Here is an 11525-nt window from a genome sequence, read left to right on the forward strand (position 1 = left end):
TATAACCTGGCCTAAACCCACGGCCAGTCCATGTGATCATCGATCAGGGCACAACAGGCCCCCAACAATCCCTGATAGTATAGCTGGAAGTGGCTCATATAACACAACTATCTCCTCCCAAGCTACCAAATCATCATTAATAAAAACATCCTCATCAAATATCCGATGCACAATTGTTGTCTCCCATGCTCGGTCATATGTCATTAAATCCCCTCGAATAGGGATGCGCAAGATCCACCACACATCCTCCAATGTCACGGTCATCTCCCCCATATCCAGATGGAATGTGCAAGTCTCATTGTGCCACCGCTCCGCTAATATCATCATCAAGCCACGATTCATTCGAATAATGGGCATGTACATCACATCATAAAGGCCAGTCAACGCAATGCAATCAATCTCAACCTCCATCAACTGATCTATCAATTGTTGCATCGCTTAATGCCTCTCCCGCGTCTGTAAGACGAAAAGATCCTCCTACATGTCATCACACATTCACATCATCATCAGTTGTTTTATTTCAAACTTTCTTAAGTTTAAACCTAGACTATCAACAGATACTTTGATCAAGTATCTTCGGGTCTCAACATGTACGCAATCGTGACAAACCTAGACTACAATAGGCATTTATCATAATAACCTAGTCTCAATGAGGCTGCTATGGTTCAAAATAACTAACCTATCCATTCATCCCCCATCAGCATCAGGAGACTACTTTTTCTAGCACTGGGGCATCTATTTTTAGACAATAGCGCTATTCTGCTAACAATCGCCCTAAAACAACTACACATTAGTGCTACAAAACCAATAGCACTAAAACCATCGCATAAGAGTGCCATTCCCGATCAATATCGCTACAAGATTGACTCAATTGCGCTACAACTACAATAGTGCTAAAACAACTATACGAATGCGCTAAACCTTGCGATAGCGCTAAAACCACTATGCAATAGTGCTATAGCAGCACAAAAGCGCTAGTTTAAGTGACAACAACACTAAAACACAGTTTTAGCACTATTGTCTTGACTCAACTTGGACACTGGAGAAAAGACATAAAAAATGCATAAAAAGAAAAAATTCAAATTGGCGTACTACTGGTACGTAGTCATCTGGCTGTTGGAGTTGACGAACCCGCTCTAGTCGATGATCTGCTATCAGTACTGGCATCCTGATTGTTGCTTGCTCTTTCCCAAAAGTCACTATCAGAGCTCTAAATCACTATGGAGATGGATGCAAATGACCCTATTTTTAACCCTTCACCCCCATATATACCCTTCACCTTAACCTTAATTTTACCTCACTCACCGCCATGGTCCTCGTGAACTTCCAACGCCTCTGATTTCTTTTATTCTTTCACCATTATTGCTAAATTCTTATCTTCTACCTCCTCACCAATTCTCGTTCTTTTTCGAGAGATCGCTCGATTTTTTGAAATTTTTCGGTCCATCTCTTGAGGGAGCATACCACCCATTAAATTAACATTTATGGGGCATATTTCTTCGCACCTATTTTTCTTTCTTTGAAACGACACGATAGACCACATCATCTCAAAGAGGGGCAAATGTAGTCACATAAATCTGTCTATTTTAATTAAATGAATATTTTCTATTTATTTGATTAATAAACCCGCTAGCCAATAGTTAATTAAATTAACATTTAATTAATTCATTTTCAATCATTCTCCTATTAAGTAAATAAATTATTCAATTTATTTCAATTAATTCATTAAACAAAATTCACAATCAATCAAATGAATAAATCATATTTATTTAATTTAATCCCCTTTCCTCTTTTAAATAAATAATTAAAACATTTATTTAAAATCATTAAACCCCCCTACTTGCATTCTCCTACAAATGCAAGTTGCAACCACAAGTTGAAATAAATTAATTTTATTTTAATTTAAATCCTATTTTCTCTCACCCACCAAATCCACTTGCAATCCTAAATCCCCTTCTAGACCCTTCTAAATCACTTTCTAATCATTCCTAATTAGCCTGATCCATCCCCTAAATATTGTCACATTCATAAGAAACTTGAAGTCACTTCTCAAAGACTCCAAAGTCTTTAAAAAACATTTAATGCTTTATGTGTTCAACAAGCTAACTCCTAAAGTCTTCCAAACCACTAATGGCTCTTACATAACCATTTATGGTTAAATCCACTTGCTCCCATGGTTAGAGACTTTACCTCTAACTCAACCCTCATTTAACCCATGGGTCTCTTCAAGCATTTATTGCTTTGACCATGGTTATCCTCGCTAACTTTTGCACAAGAGTTTATCCATTGGATAAAGACATTATTTATTGGATAATGGCTTTATTCTTTCAACTCAACATTAACCTTACCTCCCAAGTTAACCCTCAAGTCATGTCAAACATTTAATGTTTATTCCCTCTCCTCTCAACCCATCTCTTGTTGACATTTGTCATCCTAGGATTGGGTTGAAATTCCTCACATATATCATAAACCCATCAATCCTGACCCTTGATGAAAATACTCAATCTCAACCCTCCATTGCTCCATTTTACCTATAAATAGAGCTCATTTCCTCATAATCCAGATCCTGAAAACTTATATGCATGTAACTTATAGTGAAATTTAGAGAGCATTTAGCCTAATCATTTACATTTACTCTTTTGGACTAAAATAAACACTAGATTAGATAATATCTCATTTTTAGCTTGTTCATGTTTACATTTTCATGAGTTTTTATTCATAATTTTGAATCTCCATAAGATATCCAAAAAAATAGTGCAAAAAGCTACTAAGAGCTACACTCATTTGGGAACTTGGAGAGGAGAGGAACAAGAGAGGAGCCACTATGAATGTTTTGGTCAGCATTTGGAGGAGTTTAGTTTACCTCTTTTTTCTTTGTATGCTTTCCATTTATTATTTAGTATCTCTCTTGATATGCTTGATTAGGCTATTGTTTAAATTGTGATTTCTAACACTAACAATTGGTTTCTTGCTTGTTGGTTGTGTTTGTATCCTAACAATGTCCTTTTTGCAGAGCATCAAAAACTATACAAGAGAAATCTCATAAAAGTATGTGGGGAACAAAACCCCATGTGATGAAAAAGTCCCCCCCCCCATATGAGAGAAGAAGAAAAGCTAGGTAGCTCCCCCTCAATGTAGAATCTGCACCAATGATAGAAGCTCGATGATGTATGAAAAAAATGCTCCATGAATGTCAAACACCGTTCCTCCCCTTACAAAGAAACAAAAACAAAGGTGTATCCATGAAGTCTCCCCAATCATGAAGGGAAGATGCATGAAAAATACTCATGATGAATGAAGTCTCTGAAAACTGCTCAGGTGTCCCCATGTCGATGCTGAAAGATACCCCCTCCAAAGGTGGTAAACTGCTCCACACTACTAAAAAAGGCACTCCAACATCTAGTGGAGAAGAATGTAGATAAATATCCAAATGCTCATATGTCTCTTCTAAGGATAAAGAGACCTCGTCTGACTGATCTACAAAAGTATCCACAATCATGTCAACCTCAAAAGAATGATCATGTAGAGAATGCACAAGAGGTTCAAAGTGTGGCCTCACAACAATCGAAGAAGGGTCATCTTAATCAAAGAAGGGTCATCTTCATCAAAGAGAAGATGAATGTCACCAATGATGTGTCCCAAATCTGCAATGTAGGACTCCACAATCAAACCTCCAATGTCTGTCAAGTAGTCATCCCAATGAACTGAAGATGGAAGACAAGTAATATCCTACTGCACTGAATCACAAGAAGGCAAAACTATCACACTAGCTGCATTATCAGGTTCAATAGGTGATGTGATATCAATAGGAGGAGATTAAATGCAAAGATCAAGACCAGGGTCACATGTGAGAATCCCCAAGTTCAAGTGCCCAAAGTTCTCCTCAAAATCTAAATCATCAACATAGGAAGAATCAACCTCATCAATAGGACAAAAATATGAAAAGGAGTACAACTGAGATGCATGATCAACCACCCCAGTCGTAATGATAGCTCTAGTCTCCAAATCTCAAATGATAACTGAATCAAGTGTGAACTCCACAGTTTTCTTAGTTGCGCCATGTGTGATTTGATAGATGGAAAGAATATTGTTTGTCAAGTGGGGTACACACAACACATCATTGAAGGAGTTATACCCAATGGAAATAGATCCTTTCCAAATCACATCCATGTATGTATGATTTCCCATCAAAATCTGCGGCATGGTGCAAGGCTCAAATGAAGAGAACATAGACTATGAATATGTCATATGATGAGAAGCCCCTGAATCTAGAAGCTATCTCCCTGAATCATGACTTGTAGTAGCACAAAGAGCTTGTCCATTTCCTTTATCTATCCCAAAAGAATGATCCTTTCCTTTATCCTTATCCTTGGAAGAAGTCGATGTAGACATTCTAGAAGGTAGGTTGATTTTGTTTTTCTCAAGAAGATTCTTCAACTCATCAATATCCTTCTTGTAACAATGATGTTCATCATGTCTCGACTTCTTGCAATATGCACAAAACATATTTTCCTTATATAATTTCCTCTTAGGTGAGGATGTAGAATCACCTTGTTGTGGAGAGTAGGATTGTGCTCCATCTTGTTGTGGTTTTGACTTAGGTTGCTTTTGATTCTTGCCTTTTCCTTGATTGCTTTGATTCCCTTTGTTAGCCACCAAAGCTTGTGACTTTGAAGATTTGAGAATCCCCATCTTGGTCAACTTAGATTTTTGAAGTATCAACATCTCTGTGAATGAATCAAATGAGGGATAAGTGTAAGAGGAACCTTGAGCTAACTTGTGGGTGTGAAAGCTAGATACAAAGGCTGCATACTCTAAAGGAAGCTTGTCCAATAAGTTATAAACCAATTCAGCATCATTTTTGTCAATTCCACAATCAGTTAGCTTTGCTCTTAGCTCAATTGTTTTTGTGACATAATCTTGAATTGTATCAAAATCCTTGGGATCCAAAGTTGTGAGTTCACTATCAAGCTTGTAGCCCTTAATCTCATCAACTTGACCTTACAATTTCTCAAAAATATCCCAAGCCTCTTTAATTGTTGTACACTTCTCAATGTGAAAAATGAGATCATCTGATACATATTTTCTAAGAGTTCCAAGTGCCATAGCATTCTTAGTGATCCATTTAATTTGATCATTAGGATTAGCCTTAGGATTAGGTGGTGTTGTTATAGTTTCATTTACATAATGAATGAGTCCTTTTTCTATTAGTTTACTCCAAGACTTAATCTTCCATGAAGCCTAATTATGAGGAGTTAAAAGTGGAGATTTAGGAGAACCCATAGCACCAAAATGAAAAAAAACACAAGATGGAAAGAGGCACAATCACACAAGACACCCCCCCAAAATACTCAATCAAGAAACTCGCCCCAAAATGGTGACTTGGAACTTTATACTTAGTGTGTATACAGTGAGCCACTTGTAAAACAAGGAAAAGTGGACATCTAATTTCAATTTACAACTTCTCAGATAGGCTATAAGAAACTTCAAAAAATACTGCAAATGATCTAAACTGAGATCCAAGCAAAATGCAAGTACCAAATAGGCCAAAAATGACCAAATATTGAAAGTACAATTTATACTCAAAATCACTGAAAACAAATGGCAGATTATTAAAGTAGACAAAAAAATATGCACTTTAAAAAAAAATGGCACCTGAAAAGGAGGTCGTATGACCCCAAACGAAGTCTCTGAAGTTGCAAAATCGGGGATTAGATGGGTACAGTCATGAAGATCTACAATTTCTAAAAATCCATCTATAAAAATCAGAAAATTCCTCCAGCACTGTGAAGAGCACAAAATGCTACCCCAAAACAAACAAAAAATTCTCGAAAAAAGGAGTCTAGATGAGTGAGATATCACTATTTGAAAATTGCCTGCAAAATTATAATTTTTGGAAAATTTTCGTCGCAACTTCAAACTTCAAATGCCTCTAGATTTGGCCTCCGAAGTTCGATTTGGATGAAACAAAAGGAAAAACTAAGTTTCTCTAACCTCCTTAATCCATTAGTGACCTCAGATTTGATCCATCAAGCTTCAATAATAACCTGCAATAGAAAGCTCCAAAATACACAACCCCAAATAGCATCAAATTTCTCTCAATTGGCAAACCATTGACACTCTAATGGCTCTGATACCATGTGAGATTTTGCCAAGATCAAGAGCTCAATGAAAAGTACAATAGAGAGACAAAATAGATGATAGGCATAAACTGTATTCTATCAAAATGAAAATACTGATCAACTAGATCATCAAACGTTACATACAATGAATATGAGCTTGCTTATATAAGCAAGGCAATATGGATATGTGAGCACACAAACATGAAATGTGGCTCAATAAAAAAACAAGGGTAGGTAGGGATAAGTAGGCGTAGGTAGGAGAAATAATATAATATTCCACATGATGTGGATCACCCACCGAAGGTGGAATGTAACAACAAGATCACACCATAAAATGTGGAAATTCTCCTACACAAACTATCCAATGTGGCACAAACACCGAAGTGTCTCATACCCAAACTACTATGAAATGCATGTACCTAAGTAAACTTAAGAAAGATGTAATAATATCCAACATGAATAATTAATTACACCAACAACATGCTCTAGATCTTGCATAGGGTTTGAATTGATGTTGTCTAGGACCTCACTATCGGATTCTTTATTTTTGTTTTGCTGAGGTCAGCTATGTTGAAGCTATTCTCATGCATGGCCCCTTGGTATGCACACGCATCTTTCAACCCTGGATATGATATTTTGTTGTCTCTAATGAAGAGGAACTTCATGCACCAATTTGACATGATTTCTTAGGTTTTATCCATTGTATGTTAAAACATTTTACATACCATTGCAACCTCCTTAAGAATGGTTATTTGTGTGAATCCGATAAGTTTTACTAAGTTTTTGTGTTGAGATTGAATTATCCAATGATTTGAAACAACTTGTAGACATTCATTCAAATTGATCTTTATAATTCCAAACATAAATGACTAGAACCTTCCTCTTCCACCCTCTTATACTGTTGTCTAACTATTCATTTTTATTTATTTTTATCAAGATGTTAACCTCATATTAGAAGTGTGATTTTATACCCACTCGCTTTTACTTTGTGAATGTGTTAAATTATTTCTTAAAAATGATCATTAAACACCTATTCGTCAATCTTTTAATTTCATTTAATATAATTTAATTTGATAAAGTGTTGAGATTATTTATCCGCGCAGGAACTTGTTTTCCTTTATTTTGTAGGAGGTTTGAGTAGATAACAGCAACAAGACGAAGCAGAATATTAATAACAAACAGCAACACATAATCATTGAAACAAACCAGAATATAAACTTAAACAGGTTGCTGGTGCAACATGATATATATTGATTGATAACCATTACATAGGCAGATACAGAACTCTACAGAGTTCTCCCAATATCACCTATCTGCGTTGGCTTCTAAATTTTTATTATTACAATGCAAGGCAACTTTATTTATAGTTGCAGTGAGGCGGTTTCCATACTTGCAGTGCACGACAAGCTAAGAGAAGATAAACATGAGTTTGAGATTATGTAAGGTTGTCAGCAAAGAAGATAAGCGGTGGATACAAGGCGGTCTTCCACTGGCCGTGAAGAAGTCGGTGAATTTGGTCGGTCTCCATCATAGTCGGCAGTAAGGCGATGAAGAACATAGCCGGGCAATCTTATCACCATCTGATTTTATAATCAGGTTTTGTTCATGTGGGAGAAATTTATTCCAACATAATTTGCCGTGTTTGTTAATGTTCCAGTTAAAAATTATTTGTCGGAACACTATTACTTCCAACTCTTGATATTTTACAGGAATTATGATATTCTACAGACCACATACGGTAAACATGATAACACATAGAGGCTAACTTATTCTTAGGTTTTGCAGTGAATTTTAAGTCTCATTCAAAACGACACAGATAATAATGGGCATTACAGCTTATCAGAAATTAAATGGAGAAACGCGGGCACTGTATGGATAACCATACGATGAGTTTGCTGGTTCCAAAATCGTTGCGTTCATGGAAGAATAGGAGTTCGAAGGGGAATGCCAATCGAATAACCATTTTGTGGCCTCCGATTACCTTGCCCGCTAGAACTCGCAGGTATAATGGGCTTCGAAGGAAAGGCCGGGAATTTCATCTGAAATTGAGGTGTTGAGTTGTATAAGCGTGGATCAATTTTCTCCAGAAATCTCACAGACAAATCAAGGTAACCCCGAGGCCTGCCATTTGGAGTCCTAATTCGATAGCTCAGAAAGTGAATGGACTCGGGCTTAGTGAATCCCTCCAAAATGTCGGAATAAGGCATTCGAGCGCTTCCCACTCTCTTGTTGCCCGTCATAGTTTTACAGTATATTTGTACCAAGGCAGCCGAGCCCTTTTGCTTGAGGAATCCCTTGGTGACAGTCATTTGGAACTTATCGTTCCAGGTGGGGTAACTGCCACCCTCTCTGTCTATTCTCGTACACTTTTGAGCGGTGGAGTCACTCCATACAACTGAATATGTGCGCATTGGCCTTCCAAAACTTGTCACGCATTTGAGATCTTGCGCTGAGATTATCTCAATTTCGAATGCAACTTTATCCATTCGCAATTTGTTAAAATACGGTGAATAAGAAATACAAACTTCACTAATATGAGGAAAGACTGGTGAAGCAAGTTTGTAATGGCGAGTGGTTATATAGAAATGGATGTGTATTCTACGAGGTCAAACAGTCTTCATGAGAAATTTCTCATGGTTTTCTGAGATCGTCTGTGGAAAAGCCATTTCTAACTGAACAGGCTTCTAATATGTATAGTACAAGGTCACACAGTCTTACCGAGAAATTTCTCATCGTTTTCTTGGAAAATCCATTTGTAGCTGAACAGGGTTCTAATAATAGAGACCGTGTATTTGGAAGATGATGTTCATCTCCAGAGTTTCGACCTTCGACGAAGATCGCAAGAAAACAGACCATACCTGCCTCTTTTTTTGACTGAAATATTTCAGCTTGGGCTCGCAATTATTATAATTTTAATTACATTTCAACTTGGCTTGCAACTATTACTACCACTTGCCCCAGAATTGGGTGTAAGGGTTACGCGGGTGTAATTTAAATTAATATATACAAGACAAAATATGAATGTTCTTATATGAGTTTGTCATTCTTTACACAAATGTTGTTAGAGGAGTTTAACATCCTTTTCAAATTTTAGAAGATCTTTGTGTTTTATTCTATTTAGGATTCCAAATTGATATAGCAACACGACAAAAAAAAATGTCATGTTTCTCAAAAGTATCAAAATTATTTTACATCATTCTAAAGAAGAAACAATTGCAAAGTAATACAAAAGTTACACTTATATCCTAAAAAACAAAGGATTTTTGTCAAAATATGAAATCTAATTCCAAGGTATGTAAATTGTAATTGAATGAATGAAAAATATTTTGTTTTGAGCAAAGAGAAGAAGAGCTCAATAATGTAACTTCCAAATCAGATCCATAATAATTAAGTTTCAAATGTAGAATGCATTGGAGAAGTGTTTGAAACATACTAACAACAATATGTTTTATAAAAATACATTTGATATCAACTTTGACCAATCTTTTATAATAATAGTGACCTATTTCTTATAACAGTGACCTATATTTTATGAGTGTGCCATCATTTATAATAATGATCTATCTTTTATAACAATGAAGTCATCTATTATAGCTAGAAATCTCATTATTTCAGCATACATTATAGTCATAGCAAGTAAACAGTTGTATCAAAAAAGTCATACTATAGAACATGTAAACAGTTTTTGATTGTCCTATCCAAAACTATCATTCTCATAAACACTATTGTATAATGATGATGAGTGATTTTCATGAAGAAGTTGGCACACTTTTATCCAAACAATTAACTTCATAACATAGAGAGTTGGTATCCCATAATTTGCACAACAGAACTTGAATGATGGGATAACATCATACACTAAAATATGGTGTTTCACCTGCATTGGATGGTACATGACAACCATTCCTCTATAGGGGCATTGTGATTACCATGTCTACCAAGGCAACCCACACTTTGCATACATGTCTACTGAGGCAATTGAAATTACAACATGTGACAAAAATCCCCCTTCCACAATGCTTTCGTGGATGCCCATACCTTGTTCCAAAGTTCCCATTTTGGCACAAGTTGGGAGCATGCTAGAAGAGTTTGTGGAATTTGCCTTTACACCTGCCAATTACATTTGCGTGAAAGTTTCTAAAGCCTTTTCTGCATATCCTGCAATCATTACAATCATGAGATGGCATTTTGTCAAACAATTCACCTGCCTTTTGGATGCTTCCACACTTTGCATTTGGTGAAACAGTGTAGCTGCCTCATTGAGATACCCATGTCTTCAGTATGTTGTGATAATCGTATTCCACGAGTGTTGTCTCATTCTTTCATGTGATCAAACACTTAAAGAGCATCTGCCAAACACCCATTCTTGATATGTATGATAATTATAAAAAGAATAATTAGCTTGAAAGTTTCAATGATATTTTTAATATCATTTTTTCCATATCCTGCAATCATGAGATTCCATGAGATGATCTCTTCGAGGAAATCTATCAAATAGTTCATGTGCCTTATCTATTCTTCCACATTTTGGATGTGTGTTTCATGGATACCCATACCTTGTTCCAAAGTTCCTAATTTGGCACATGGAAGGAAGGATGCTGGCAAAGGTTGTGGAATTTGGATTTACACCCGCAATTGCATTTTCTTGAAAGTTTCCAAAGCCCCTGCAATAATTGCAATCCACCTGACCACATTTCTTAGAGGCATGTTGTTGAACAATCCAAGTGCCTTGTCTATTCTTCCACGTTTTGCATACATGTCTACCAAGCAGTAGCAACTACATCGTCTAACAAAATTTCTTTATCCTTTATGTTTGACAGATGTCCATACCCTCTTCCAAAGCTCCCATTTCAGCACAAGCAAGGAGGATGTTAGCAAAGGTTGTGGAATTTGCTTTTAGATCTGCCAATTGTGTTTGCTTGAAAGTTTCTAAAAACTTCTTAACCAATCCACCTTGTGCATGTCATCCAATCAGTTCCATGAGAACACATTTCTTTGTGGTATTATTACAAATAGTTCATGTGCCTTGTCTATACTTGTTGTCAAACACGGAGTAAAATGATCAACAAGGGATCAACGGGGAATCCATCTAAAAACTAAAACCCCTCTTATTTCCTTCTCAATTGCAGAGCTCTAGGGCAACCCTAGAATGGAAAAAGAAGTCCTAAATCTTATGATAAAACAATAAGCATGCATGCAAGCTACAACATCCTTGCACGAGGGAGAGTGTGTGGAGTTGGAGGTCCAGACCTGCGAGCACGATAGCCCAACAAGGGCATGAAGCTCGTGAGCTGCCAACCCAGCGAGGGCCTTCATGAAGTAATTTTTGCCACCCGATACGGGGGCACAAGTCAACAGGCTGAACCTCTTCGGCCAAGAGGCAAGGACTGAGGGGTATCCATT

At 36.7% G+C, this 11525-nt stretch overlaps 1 protein-coding gene across 1 annotated transcript; it reads right to left on the reverse strand.

The window, feature by feature from the left end:
• Positions 1–7505: 7505 nt before the first annotated feature.
• On the reverse strand, positions 7506–8656 carry LOC131046538 (BON1-associated protein 2-like). Its single transcript, XM_057980303.2, has one exon. The coding sequence runs from the start codon at positions 8606–8608 to the stop codon at positions 8039–8041; it is 570 nt and encodes a 189-aa protein (XP_057836286.2). The 5' UTR covers positions 8609–8656; the 3' UTR covers positions 7506–8038.
• Between the last annotated feature and the right edge of the window lie 2869 nt (positions 8657–11525).

This window comes from Cryptomeria japonica, chromosome 11 (assembly GCF_030272615.1).
Source record: "Cryptomeria japonica chromosome 11, Sugi_1.0, whole genome shotgun sequence".
Taxonomy (NCBI): domain Eukaryota; kingdom Viridiplantae; phylum Streptophyta; class Pinopsida; order Cupressales; family Cupressaceae; genus Cryptomeria; species Cryptomeria japonica.